General features: G+C 37.7%; 1 protein-coding gene across 4 annotated transcripts in view; it reads left to right on the top strand.

Moving 5' to 3' along the window:
• nrp1b (neuropilin 1b) overlaps positions 1-15,398 on the top strand; it is a 142,386-nt gene that overhangs the window by 112,470 nt on the left and 14,518 nt on the right. For all 4 annotated transcript variants that reach the window (XM_053486182.1, XM_053486181.1, XM_053486184.1 and 1 more), the window contains exons 9-10: positions 5,807-6,156; positions 9,001-9,145. In XM_053486182.1, the coding sequence (XP_053342157.1) occupies positions 5,807-6,156; positions 9,001-9,145 (495 nt within the window). The remainder of the gene's footprint in view (positions 1-5,806; positions 6,157-9,000; positions 9,146-15,398) is intronic.

The raw sequence follows: 15,398 nt of genomic DNA, 5'->3' as shown, positions 1-15,398 counted from the left end.
AAGTTTCATAAATTTCATGCAGTCTAATACAATGATTCTTGCATCTTACTGTATTCACACTTTGCGCTGCAACAGCTGTCTACAATGTATGATTGTACTACAGACACAGATTATTTAAATGTAGATATGATCACTAATTATAGTTAATAATTCAGTAGTTCATTAAAATGCAACTGTGGTTTGATATAACTGTATTCCCCTACAGAGCTCTATCCTAAAGATAGTGGATTGTTAATATGTCTGGCTGTCTGGATATATAATGGACACCTCAAAACTGTTCCCCACTCATATTCCTCTGGGACATAAGGGTAAACCATATAAACACGTTGTTTGAGGTCTTAGGAGAATAGAGAACCGATAGTGCCATCTGCTGTTTTGGAAGAGGAAGTTGCTCCATTGCATTTGTGAGAAAATACGGAGGGTGCATTTGTGAGAAAATACGGAGGGTGCATTTGTGAGAAAGTCGATTTTTTTTTTTCTTTGCAAAGCAGATTGTGTTTGTTTGCCACACGCTGCATTTGTGAGAAAGTCGTTTTTTTTTTTTTTGCAGAGCAGATTGTGTTTGTTTGTTAAATTTTGGCACATAATTAACTCCATAAGTCATACAGTGGTGTGAAAAACTATTTGCCCCCTTCCTGATTTCTTATTCTTTTGCATGTTTGTCAAACAAAATGTTTCTGATTATCAAACACATTTAACTATTAATCAAAGATAACACAAGTAAACACAAAATGCAGTTTTTAAATGATGGTTTTTATTATTTAGGGAGAAAAAAGTCCAAACCTACATGGCCCTGTGTGAAAAAGTAATTGCACCCTGAACCTAATAACTGGTTGGGCCACCCTTAGCAGCAATAACTGCAATCAAGCGTTTGCGATAACTTGCAACGAGTCTTTTACAGCGCTCTGGAGGAATTTTGGCACACTCATCTTTGCAGAATTGTTGTAATTCAGCTTTATTTGAGGGTTTTCTAGCATGGACCGCCTTTTTAAGGTCATGCCACAACATCTCAATAGGATTCAGGTCAGGACTTTGACTAGGCCACTCCAAAGTCTTCATTTTGTTTTTCTTCAGCCATTCAGAGGTGGATTTGCTGGTGTGTTTTGGGTCATTGTCCTGCTGCAGCTCCCAAGATCGCTTCAGCTTGAGTTGACGAACAGATGGCCGGACATTCTCCTTCAGGATTTTTTGGTAGACAGTAGAATTCATGGTTTCATCTATCACAGCAAGCCTTCCAGGTCCTGAAGCAGCAAAACAACCCCAGACCATCACACTACCACCACCATATTTTACTGTTGGTATGATGTTCTTTTTCTGAAATGCTGTGTTACTTTTACACCAGGTATAACAGGACACGCACCTTCCAAAAAGTTCAACTTTTGTCTCGTATTTTCCCAAAAGTCTTGGCAATCATTGAGATGTTTTTTAGCAAAATTGAGACGAGCCTTAATGTTCTTTTTGGTGGTTTGCGCCTTGGAAATCTGCCATCCAGGTCATTTTTGCCCAGTCTCTTTCTTATGGTGGAGGCCTGAACACTGACCTTAATTGAGGCAAGTGAGGCCTGCAGTTCTTTAGATGTTGTCCTGGGGTCTTTTGTGGCCTCTCGGATAAGTTGTCTCTGCGCTCTTGGGGTAATTTTGGTCGGCCGGCCACTCCTGGGAAGGTTCACCACTGTTCCATGTTTTTGCCATTTGTGGATAATGGCTCTTCTGTGGTTCGCTGGAGTCCCAAAGCTTTAGAAATGGCTTTATAACCTTTACCAGACTGATAGATCTCAATTACTTTTGTTCTCATTTGTTCCTGAATTTCTTTGGATCTTGGCATGATGTCTAGTTTTTGAGGTGCTTTTGGTCTACTTCTCTGTGTCAGGTAGCTCCTATTTAAGTGATTTCTTGATTGAAACAGGTGTGGCAGTAATCAGGCCTGGGGGTGACTACAGAAATTGAACTCAGGTGTGATAAACCACAGTTAAGTTATTTTTTACCAAGGGGGGCAATCACTTTTTCACACAGGTCCATGTAGATTTGGATTTTTTTTCTCCCTTAATAATGTAAACCTTCATTTAAAAACTGCATTTTGTGTTTAATTATGTTATCTTTGACTAATAGTTAACGGTTTTTGATGAGCAGAAACATTTAAGTGTGACAAACATGCAAAAGCATAAGAAATCAGAAAGGGGGCAAATAGTTTTTCACACCACTGTAAGTCTTCATGTAATTATTTGAACATTTAGTAGTAAATATGTATGTGTGACTGTTTTATATGTGTGTGTATGAGTGAAGTTTGATTTAAGCCCTATACGGCGCCTCATTAATACCTGTCGCACTGTGACTTTGTCACATATAACATTGTACATCAATGGCTGCACTGCAATTAACCCCATTTCTCTATTTTATTGTAATTTATATTTATTATATTTATATCCTTTTTATATATCTAGTTTTTGTTCATCATTGCACAAGTAACTCTGGTCAGTTCTCACATCACCCTGTGTATACTGACTGTATACTGACTGTAAGATATACAGTGTGCAGTCTATAACCTGTTTTACTGTTACTGTCTCTAATGCTGTTGGATATCTGGAATTTTCATCAGGATCAATAAAGTATCTATCTATCTATTTATCTATCTATCTGTCTGTCTGTCTGTCTTTATTCTTTGTCCTTAATTGTCCCTATCAGTTTATTTGCACAGAGTCAGACTTCTGCAGTTACTCTGGTGTCACGCGCTGAACCCATGCTGTTTGACCGCTTCCTAAATTTGTTTCTGCTGCTGTACAGAATTTTCCCACAGACTGTACATTACCGAGCTCAGGGGCGGGAAACCCATCGCTCGCGCGTGTAATTGAAAGAGCGCTGGCTTTGCTTTAAATATAGCGTTTACGGGAGAGGGGTCATTTTAACACATTACACCCTTTATTGTGCAACTGGCAACCCGGCCTGTTAGTTAAGAGGGCTGCGTTCCGATCGATAAGTAGTTTCTGAGAAGTAGACTGCACTGGGAGCAGGGAGCACACTTTAAAGTACACTGCGGCACGGACAGCAGCAATCGCCTCTCCACTGCTCTTCCTGTGATATCCTGGATGTAAAGACCTGAATTTTAGCGACTTGAATTTTGTTACCTGAATTTTTGCAACCTAAATTTTTGCAACCTGAATTTTATTACCTGAATTTTTGCAACCTAAATTTGTAAGATTAAAATGCAATGAAAATATTTTTGAACTGCAATTTAGTAACTTGAATATTTTTGCATTGAATTTTAAATGCTTGGATTACATTTTCACTTGAAATATACAACCACAATAAATTGCAGTGGCAAAAATTTCAAACATTGTAAATGCTCTAAGGATTTTTTTCAATTCAGATCAAATTGCAATGCAGAAAAATTCAAACATATTTATTGCAACACGTTTTTTTCAGTTCATGTAATTCAACCTGCTATTTTGCTTTGAGGAATTTTGGCACTAATATACTTCCATAGTTTATGCTGGGTCAAAAATCTGTGTTATTACAGGTACTTTAATCACACTGTTGGGTTGCTTTTGCTATAAATACTAAAAGTGCTGCATGATTAAACTCAATGCAAAAAACGGAAAAAGAAATGTCTGTTTCCTCCCTAGACCTTTTGTTCCGGTGTTTATGCAGTAAACCCATGGGTAAACACGATGAAACTTTAATATATATACAGTGAGGTCAATAAGTATTTGATCACCCTGTGATTTTGCAAGTTCTCTTATTTAGAAATCATGAAAAGGTCTACAATTTTCAGCATAGGTGCATTTTCACTGTGAGAGACAGAATCTAAAAAGAAAAATCCGGAAATCACATTGTATGATTGTTAAAAAATTTATTTGTGAATTACTGTGTCAAATAAGTATTTGATTATTTGCTTATCAGATTTCTGACCCTCAAAGAACAGTTATTTTACTCTTAAATAGTCCATATGCTTCTTACGGAGCCACGACCCATCACTAAGCAAGTGATTAAATACTTATTTGACACAGAAATTCACAAATAAATTGGTTGTGAATAAGCCTTTTAGTGAATGTAAAATGTTTGCGTAAATCCGTGGCGCGTGTGCGCTCTTTCACTTTGCCGAGTTTTGATCTAAAGTCAGATGAATGCGCGTGTCGATATGAGAGATTTATAAGAGATTTCTCTTTCCCAGAAATACAACAAACACAAATTTATACGTGTTAAATAAGCGCTGTCTTTGCGGCGCAGTGCGAAACACGCCGATGTGAGCTGCTTTATTTCAGTTATAATATACTAACATATTTTTGCTGTGTAGTGGACGGCGCGTGCACAACCTCTCGCGGGCAAGCCATCCCATGAATATGCCGTTTTAACGGGGGTGGGGTTAAGAAACACCGCACCAGCAGAAGTAGACTAATGATTATAAATGTGTCAAGGAAAACAGCAAGGAAACTGACTGGCCAAACAAGCACTAATAATAGCTCAAGGGATTTTAAAAACATTTTTATTATTTCGACTAGCTAATTAAGTTCACTAGCTAACGATTTTATTTGTACAAATAATGAACTGCTATATAGCTTCTGCTTGTATCGGTATATTGTTATTATAAAAATATTTACATTTAAAGACATCAAAATTTAAATACAGAAATAAGTGGGAAAATAGACTTTCAGAATGGAACATTAGAATAGCTAAAAAAATACACTTCTATCTTTGGTATAATATTGTTATAGTATAATTTATATCGCGGCTGTTTGATGCACCCTGTACTCTGCGTTCGAGACTCTTTGGTGGAAGTTATTGATGTTTATTTTATTTATTTATTTTTGTCTTTGATGTTAACTACACAAAGCAGTGTCTTCCCACTTGGGAGTTTCTCCAGCATACTTTATATCAGATGGATGGACATGAGTCCTCATCTGTTAAATTTTTAATGACATAAGTTTTTTCAGCGCACACTTAATTATTAATAATTAAAAAAAATTTGATCCGGCTAAATAATTCTCCTCTTTAATTTCCTACGTAGTCTAGTCAGCGCTTAACCGCACGCATAAAGTTTTCGAGAGCACGGAGGAATTTTGTTGTACTAAATAATATTTATTAAATCTGACTGTCACTTCACTCTCAGTTCCCCTAAAAAAAAACTATTTTCTCCCTATTAAAAAAGACCCCAATTTCTCTGTTAATTTCTCTGTTTCTCTGTTATTTGAAACACAACAAACAATCTTGGCTATCCACACAGACGTGTACTTAGTTGGTTACACAGCTCATTAGACAATTACTGTCCACATTTCATTTGGTTACATCCAAGTAGTGCTTCAAGGCCCCAATTTTCACAAATTGCCAGTGGACCAGAAGCTTATACAGAGTTTGGTGGTGAGCCAGGTTATGGTTTGATGGCTAAGCACTGAAAGTGCTACAGTGTATGCACTGTATTTGCCTAAAGTATTTATATTGTTGTATTGTTCCTGCCTACGTACTGAATAAATATGGCTTACTGAGAGAGGTTTAATTAAAATTTTCTGAGATGTCAGAGATTACAGAGTCTGTTGTCTGAAATCCATTTTTATTTATGTTTAAGTCCAGAATATTTTCATGTATTTTAAAATAAGTTTCATATACAGTAGTTAATAGTTTGACTTTTTTTTTTATTAATTAATGTTTTTATTTAAATTTGTTTTACTTTGGGCACAGTGTTGATTTAGAAAAAGTAAAAAACTGTCAATGTGGCTTTTGCCAATTATTACTGTATATGTAACCATGCACAGTAAAAATTATGTCACAAAAATAAACTCATAGTCACTATTTAATTTGTCTCTCTCCTTTCTTAGACTCTCCATGCTCTAGTATGTTGGGGATGGTCTCTGGACAGATTTTGGACTCTCAGATCACTGTATGGCCTGAGGTGGAAAGGGGCTGGTTACCTGAGCAGGCCAGGCTCCTGACAGGCCGCTCTGGCTGGGTGGCACCTGTATCACTTATGCCATCTTCACCACATGGCACAGCAAACAGTTCCTGGTTAACACTGGACCTTGGTTTTACCCATTGGGTCACTGCAGTCATCTTGCAGGGGGGTAAACACAGGGACAAGATCATGTTTGTCAGACGCTTCAAACTGGCCTACAGCTCCAACGGAACTGACTGGAGCTACATACAGGAGGAAAACAGCAACAAAGCTAAGGTGAGTGAGACAGAGAGAGATAGAGATTGACAGACAAATATTAATAGTGATTAAAAGAGAATGTAAATATATTTCTAGGGATGCACCGAAATGAAAATTCTGGGCCGAAAACGAAACCGAAATTTTTGGATGCACTTGGCCGAAAACCGATACCGAAACCGAAAATGGCTTCATTAAAAAACATATTTAAAATATTTTCTTTTTGTTTGTATTAAAAAAACTACAAATTAATTAAGCAATCAAACTTTTATTGATAATAAATAACAGTAATAAGGCTGTTTAACAATAACAAAACTTGCTTCCAAGCGCTTCCAAACCGCCGACATACTCCGTGTTTGATGCGTAATGACAGCGCGAACGAGACGGGAGGATGGGAGAGGCGTGGCGACAATTTCGGCTTTTATTTTCGGCGCTTTTTTACGTTTCGGCCGAAACCGATAATGCTATTTCGGCCGAAAATTTTCGGCGGCCGAAATTTCGGTGCATCCCTATATATTTCAGTGAAAGAAGGACTATGTTGTGCATATATTTTTGTGCTCTTTCCTCCTGAAGTTTGCATACACTGATCAATGATGCTCAATTTGCTTATAAATGTAATAACTATAACTATTAATAACTATAATAACTATATAATATCTATTACTAGTTTCTTTTCAGTGAAATTTATTTTTTTCTACAAAAGTAATTTATTACTTTTACTAGTTACTGTATTATTTAAAGTAACCACTTATTTTGTCTTACTTTAAAATATGCTATCCTTTTTTAAAAGAAAAGGAGAGTTGCAGTCAGGATGGTGGCAACAATGCACAAAAGTGAATGCAGTGGTGATGGAGAATCAGCTATAGGAAGCTATCAAAACATTTAACTAGAGACTAGAACTTTGAGGACTATACTGTATGCAGTCCGTCCTTAACATACCAGCTAAGCCAGGGGCTGAGAAATTTTCCAGATCACCCCTTTACAACAGAGTGTCCCTCTCTGAGCCCAAAAACAATCAGAGGTAAATTTAGATATGGTAGAAATAGGCGGTTTCCTAGGGCAGCATCTTGCCTGGGCAGCATCTTGCCTTTTTATATTTGCAGAATATAAAAACAGGAAGAGTAGTGGTGATATTTGTACTAATTATTTTCCTATCACTAGTTTGCAAGTCATAATTTTGTGAGTAAAGCAGGCTAATGCAAAGGAAGGTCTCCCACCCAAAACAGAAGTAGAGGAGGGGTGAACAGGAAGTCCGACTGGGGGGTTGAGCCAGGGAACTGCATTGTACCTTTTCTTTTATTCCAGTTCCAGAGTCTGTCTGCTGCGTTCTTAACAAGCTTAAGTCTGATCATAATGACTGCAATAATTAATAAAATACTTTAAATCCTTTACAACTTACAGACAGGTGAGCTGTTGTACACAGGTTCATGGTTTATACAAAGAAGTCCGACACGCTCAAGATAAGCTCAGCAATTTTTCTGAACAAAGCAAAGAAGTGTTTAAAAATATTTCGTAGTGACATTTAGGTCTGCTTCACAGAACTTTTTAAACCGTGGCTTAAAGCAAAGCAGTCAATAGTACTGCAGGTTGATATTGTATGTTTAAACAGCCGTTTATACAAGATTACGAGAGGTCATTTGTTTTTGTTAGACATGGTCCTTACTCCTTTCATTTGTTTTAAATTTGTCAAGAGGACAAAGCTGCAGCAAAAAGGCAACCCTGATTCCAACCTTTCTTACAATGTGTTCGTGGGATCGAAGCGCCATCTAATGGTAGCACCTTGCAAATAATATATGGGACTGCGAAATTTAGACATGCCTTTCTGGCAATAGGAGAAGGAGCAGCTGCTGGTAACTGTATAAGATAACTTTCTTTTTGCAGTCTTTAGAACAAGTCCTCTCCCAAATAAAGAAAATATTGGAAACCTATAAATAACATTGTGTTAATGTTTTCACTGGGTTACAAATGGTATGATATTTAGTAATAATGTTTTGTTGCATCAATATGAATTTTGTGTGATCTTGGACAAAAAAAATCAATGGATAAAATCAACCTGTGGTTGGATTTGTATTAAATATACAATTTAGCATGCGTTTTAATTAAAAAATATAGTTAAGTCATGCTTCGTTGTTGTTTTGTAGTAAGTCACCGGCAGCAAATTAATGCACAACATTAAAGATTATGAAAAACATTAAGAACAATACCAAAAGTTTGGTTTACAATGCATCATCAGCCTCCTCCTTTACTAATTTCAGTTTCACTTTGGTTGGATAACAAAACCTTATCATAGAGTCCAGGCATGCACTATTTAGGATCCATTTGTGCAGTGTCTAAGGTGAATACATAAAAATTCTCAGTGACATGCTTGTCTACATATCTGTAAATATATAATATGGTGTTCACATAAGATCAAAATCACTTTTTAGAATCACAGTTTACATTTTACAGAAAATATAGTTGATGATATGCATGTCTGTAGTTAATTAATCCTGAGGTAATTGCAAAGGTAGTAATAGAGAACTGAATTGTTTGGATTCTGCATTCTCCAAAAATTTTTTCATTTAGTTCACCCATGGTAGCTGCTGTTTTGCTGAGCAGGTAGTATTGCTTAACTAATTATGTGACAGAAAGAAATTATACAATTGGCTTTTCATGACACTGAAAATGCAACCATTATATGTTGTGGTTTGACTAAAACTTAGACGTTCACTTCTTACAAGAGAAGGACCTATAGCAGTTTACATATACTTTTTTTTTTTTGTTGTAGCCAACTTAAATGGGAGAGGAAAATAATTTAACAGAATAGGTAAAAATCCAAAAATGCCAACAGACTGTTTATATGTCTTTATCTTTATCCCACTCCAGGTATTCATGGGCAACCAAAACCATGACACTCCAGAGGTGTGTTCCATCAAGCCACTGCTGATGCGTTTCCTAAGGATATATCCTGAGCGTGGGTCACATGATGGCATGGCCCTCAGACTGGAGTTGCTCGGCTGTGACATCCAATGTGAGAAGCAGCCCAATTGTCCAATCTCATAAGCACGGAGACAACAATCCAATATTTATTCAAATTTTAAAAGTGCAAGTTAAAAACACAAGTATTAAAAAAATATTTATTATTTTTTTGTTGTTCTTGTTTAAGCTAAAAAACTGGCATAAGTATACTGAGAAGATGAAGTAGAGTAAATAGGAGCAAAAAATTTTCATAAAACAGAAGTTGAACATTAGATATTTAAAACTAACTTAAATTTATTCATGTTGATTTTCAGAAATCAACCAGAAGTGCATAAGTGTGCATTTTTTAACAAATAACAAAGGTACAGGGTATGGAGGTCAGATATACTATATAGGGAATAGAGTGTATGTCACGATTGCGGGTGTATCGGGCTGATGTTATCGCCGTGGGCTTAAAAAGGGCAGGCATATACGCAAAAGTTGTTAAAATAAAGAGTCTTTTATTAACAAACAAACTAATTAGACAAAAAACCAAGCAGACAAGACACTGGCTCTGGAAACATAACACACCAGAATTCTGAAAACCAAAACACATACAGGGATTCCGGAAAACACATTCATAGGTTCAAGGACCATAACACACCGGGATTTTGGAAACCACTGATACTTTTCTCCAGCTCAGTGTAGTATCACTGGATCTCTAACATGCTGGCTCTAATACTTGACACATGTAACATTAGCTCTGTTTTGTAACACAGACTCTGACATGCAGGCTCTAATACCTGTAACTTACAGTATAAACATAGCTCTGAGTGATAACACAGGCTCTCTGACAAGCAGGCTTTAATACCCGAGACATATACTGTAACATTAACACAGACTCTAACGTGCAGGCTCTAATACCCAAGACATACAACATTCACTTTGTTTTGTTTCACAGATTCTGACTTGCAGGCTCTAATACCTGAAACATATAACAATAGTTCTATGTTAACAGACAGATGCTAATACATAACCTAAACATGTGACCAAAGATCCTTAAGGTGGAATTACCCCGGTTATGCTTCTACGAGCGACATCTCACACAGGTGCTCCCATGAGCGACACCTCACACACGCGCTCCCATTAGCGATTCACTTACACACGCTCCTATGAGCGCTTAACACACACACACGCTCCTATAAGTGCCTCTCACACACACGCTCCTATGAGCGCTTAACACACACACACTCTTATGAGCGACATCTCTCACACACGCTCCTATCAGCGACTCTCACACACACGCTCCTATGAGCGCTTAACACACACATGCTCCTCGTAGAGCATACCCAGGCCTAGAGCTTTGATCGACCACAGGGAAATACACTAGAGAAGGGGGAAAGATGCTAGGTACACACAGAAGAAACAAGTAAGAGTGACTAGAAACAAAAGGACAATAACCACATACTTAATACTCACATGAACAAAAGGCAAAACCAACAATACACTTAATCACATACAACACAAAAGACAAACCCTCAGAGCCAGTTCAACACAAAACTGAATTCAAACAAAACAAAAGCCCACTAGACAATCTTAATGCTCGACCTAGTTTCCCAGAACTTACAGCTTTTTATAACGTCTCTAATGAGCCACCTCGGCTCAGGTGAACTTCGTCATCACCTGACCAAAGTGCCTTCTGTGAAACTGGGTCTTCTAACCAAACTACAAACAAAAAACAAACATAGCCACAGTGCCCTCTAGGGGCAGTCCCTTACAGTGTATTTTGTTAAATACATTTTAACTGTGCAAACAATGCTTGTGCAGTGGTAAAGAAATGCCAAGAACATAGTATGTTAAACAGTATGAACATGTGTACATACAGTCAAACCTTGGATTAAGAGCAAAATTCATTCCAGAAGCATGCTTGCATATCAAAACACTCATACTGTATTTCAAAGCAAATTTCCCCCACAAGAAATAATGGAAACGATTTGTTCCACAACCCAAAAATATTCATATGAAAATAATTAATACGATCAAAGTAAAAATAAAACAAATTAACCTGCACTTTACCTGTGAAAAGAATCCAGACAGAGCAATGTTTCTGTTAGCGTGTGTGTGCATGTGTCAAGGCGAGAGGAGAGGAGAGGAGAGGAAGAGGGAGGGGGCTACTGTTAAAGATGACTTTTTCACAGACACACACACACACACACACACACACACTCTCTCTCTTTTACAGTAATACTGCCCTGTCATGATTCTTTTCAAAATGTAGGCAAAGTGCAGGGTAATTTGTTTTATGCATTACTTTACAGCAATGATTCCATTAGAGCATGTGCACGCATGCGAGTGTCATGGAACCTCTCTAATGACACTTGTGCAAATGCACACACACTAACGGAATCTCTGCCTTCTGAAAGAGAGAGACTAGATATGTGCACAAACAGATGGTCACAATGTTGTAATAAACAGTACATGCATGCACAGATGTTGACTACATTGCTCAGCACAAATGAGTACACCCCCTTTGAAAAGTAAAATCTTAACTATCTCAATGAAAACAAAAACATTTTTCAAAGTTTTGACAAAACTGAGTTTAATAGAACATTTGCTTAGATTACATAAGAGTAAGATTAATAATATAGTAAATTAGTTGATGAAAAAAAGAACATGTAACACCCTACAACAAAAAATACTACATCTAGTATTTTGTATGATCTCCATGATTTGTAAGGACTGCACTAAGTCTTCCAGCCATGGAATGAATAAGTTGGTGACAAATTGCAACATTAATTTTTTTTTATCATTCTTCAAGAACGTCCACTTTTAAAGCCTGGATGCTTTATTGAGAGTGATGCTCAACTTGTCCCTTCAGACGGTGTTCGATTGGGTTCAGATCAGGAAACATTATACTTGGCCACTGAATTACCTTCACCCTGTTTTTCTTCAAAAACACAACAGTGGCATTAGATGTGTAAAAAACATATATCTTGGTCTTATTATTTTAGAGTACAGAGTCCCAGTAGTCTGGGCCCTGGCATCTTTTTTGTGCCTGGCCCTCAAGAGAGACTTCCTTCATGGATGACACCCATACATGTCATTCCTCCGCAATCTTCTTCTTGTGTAGAGAAATTATTGTCCTTCCACGTGGTGCCAATGCTTACAGCATTGTATTCTATTCTATTTTCTATTTTCTTCTAAGACTTTCATTGGGGTGTATTTATTTTTGCAACATGGTCTTGAATGAATAGAGTAACACAGTTTGCAAGTGTTCTGCAAGACGACCAAAGATTTTTAATAAAATTTTACTTAAAAAACAAGCAAGTCTTGGTTTACGAGTACCGAGTATCATTTATCAGGTATGTGCTTCTTGTTTTGATGCCTTTACACCCCCTATACCCCCTCTCTGCTTCACATACACAAACACATACACTCTCTGCTCTACACAGAAACACTGCTCTGTCGCAATTTTTTTAAAGGGGTCATACAGGCCTACATGCACTTTTTTAAGCTGTTTGGACTGAACTGTGTGTTAGGAGAGTGCGTACACAACCACTCTACGATGATAAAGAGCCGCCCAGTGGTTTTCTTTTCATTTATTACAATAACATGCCCCTTCTGAAATCAGGCCAATCGCAAATGCCTGTTGATGTGACGCCACACCACAAGAGGCCGCTCCTACACTAGTTGATTGACACTGGTGTTTTAGCAAAGACCCGCCCCGAGTGAGAAGAAGCTGTCGGCCATTGTTTTTCGCTGCTGGAGCAAAATGGCGCCTAAGCGAGTGTTGTGTACAGTTGTTGGGTGTAATAGCGAACACAGCAGTCGTCATTCACTACCTAGGGTTAGTGACCTAGGGTACCTACCTAGGGTTAGGTATCTGAGCCACTGAGGACGCAGTGGCTGAATTTAGTTTTTGAAGCTAACGTCCAAGCCGATTTACCTAAATGCATTCATGTTTGCGATAATCCTTTTTTACCAGAGTGCTTTATAAACGCGGGTCAATATAAAGCAGGTTTTACTAGGAAGCTGCTCCTAAAAAATGGATCTGTACTAACGCTTCGTGTTTCTGCTTCATCTTCACCAGGCTCAGTGAGTGTGATTTATTTTACTATGACTCTTTGCAGATCGCCTTTTCTAATAATCACGATGAATGCGGAGTGTAAGTTAACTTATACTTTCATAGAACATGGTTATGTAGTCTTCTCTATGTACATCCGTCTCTATATAATCCCTAATCGCCCGTTTATAATAAACAATGCATTAAGGTGATTGTCTAGTTGCAAACTGTGTACGTAGTCAGAAAACTATATTATGTTTACCTTTGTAACGTTAGATGGTTTATAACGATGTCTGTCGAAGATTAAGAAGTCATGTAAACACATCAGTAAACACATCGCGTACGTATCTCTCTCAGTAAACTTCTCCGCTTTATGTTGTTGTTTCTCGCAGCAGCATAACAGCCCGTTAATTCATGCCCATGCAGTGATGAGAAAGACAAATCGAGTCGATGCATGTCCATTCTTTTAATTTTTGCGTTGTCAGGCGATATTACAAACTTCTGTGTAGGTTCCGTACTTAAATCAAACCAAAAACGACAGAAGAAAACAGGCTCAGGCTCCATAATCCAGCGTTTTCCAGTTTGGACTGCATTACCCACAAAGCACTGCGTTGTGGGCAGTGCTTTGTGGGTAATGCAGTCCAAAGCATTGCCCGCACTGGACTACACTTCCGTGGCAATACCCCACGTGTGTTGTGAAGACACGCCCCACAGAACTGGGGGGGGCAGGCTCAGCAGAGGTTATGAGCATTTAAATTAGCATGTACTGAAACAGGTTGCTGAGAACAGAGCTAGTTTTTACCAGGTAAAAGTAGTGGTTTTTTTTACACAATCCTTTTGAATTTTTAATTAACGTATAATACAAACTTTTCATTAGGACCCTAAAGATCATATTAACATTTAATGAAAAATGGGATGTGTGGGACCTTTAAAGGTAAAGTGCAGGTTCATTTATTTGTTTGTTTTACTTTACAGCAGTGACTCCGTTAGTATGCGCTTACACGAGTTTCATTAGCGATGTTCCTTGCTAATACCTCCGACAAAACAATCTTTTCATTAATGTGTGTGTGTGTTAAATTAAATTAAATTTTATTTGTTGATATGCAGTGAAATGCTTGGAATGTAAAATGTTTACGACTGTTTTGGAATACGAGCCCACTTCCGGAACGAATTATGCTTGTATTCCAAGATTTCACTGTATAGTGTTAAATTGACAATGCTGATTCTGAGAGGAAAGTCAAGGTTTTCTGACAAATCTGTTGGGGTGTACTCATTTATGCTAAGCACTGTATACGAGTAATGATGCATGCACACTGACACTGAGCATGGGATATGATAAGGCCTTGCCAATGGTTCTTCTCTCTTGCACTGCACTTAGTTGTGATTAAAGCATGTGCGTACTACTTGTATATTAAGACTTTGTTTGTTTGGTAAGTTAAATTTTTTTTTGAAAAGACAAGAGTCTTGCAAAACTCTTAGACCAAGTTCCTCGCAATTTAAGGTTCCACTGTATATGGATGTTTATTTAGGACATTAAGCACAGAGACAAGAGGTTGCAGAGGATAGGGATAAATGGAGGCAGATGATTCACTGTGGTGACCCCTGAAAGGGAACAGCCAAAAGGCAAAGAAAAAGAAGATGCATAGAATAAATATGGGTGAAATAAAAAGTTTGTAATTACAGCATTGTAAATTATGTATGGTGCAAAGATGAGTAGTGAATAAAGCAGGACAATATAATGTTATTGTGCAGTGCAGTGGTTATTTATGCCATGATCAGCTGTTCAGTATCATGAAAACTGCAGGGGAAAAGCTATTTCTTAGTTTGTTTCCCTGCAGCTGTCATGAAACTAGACAGACGTTTGCAGACAGAGTTTTTGTAAAGGTTACAAAGCTCTAATAGCCATTACACTTGCAAACTATTATGCTTTTGGGGATTGTATTACTTTTGGGGTTTATTACATAAAAATCTGCACATTTATATTGATGCGTAGCTGAGTGCCAATGATTTGATGGGCAGTTTTCACCATGCTCTTAAGGGATTTATAGTCTGAAGAGGTGCAATTACCATGACACACTATTATGCAGTTTATGAAGATGCTCCCTGTGGTACAGTGGTAAAATTATAGGTAAAAAAAAGCTTATATAAGGAGCTCTGGGGCTGTGGTAGTTAGTAGAGTTAGTAGTGGGGCCAGGGGTAGCTCAGTGGTTAAGGCATTAGACTACGGTTCGGAAGATCCCAGGTTCAAACCCCACAACCACCA

Source organism: Clarias gariepinus, chromosome 25 (genome assembly GCF_024256425.1).
Source record: "Clarias gariepinus isolate MV-2021 ecotype Netherlands chromosome 25, CGAR_prim_01v2, whole genome shotgun sequence".
NCBI classification, from domain to species: Eukaryota; Metazoa; Chordata; class Actinopteri; order Siluriformes; family Clariidae; genus Clarias; species Clarias gariepinus.
The sequence above is the reverse complement of the archived record's forward strand: the minus strand, read 5'-3'. Positions and strand labels throughout refer to the sequence as shown.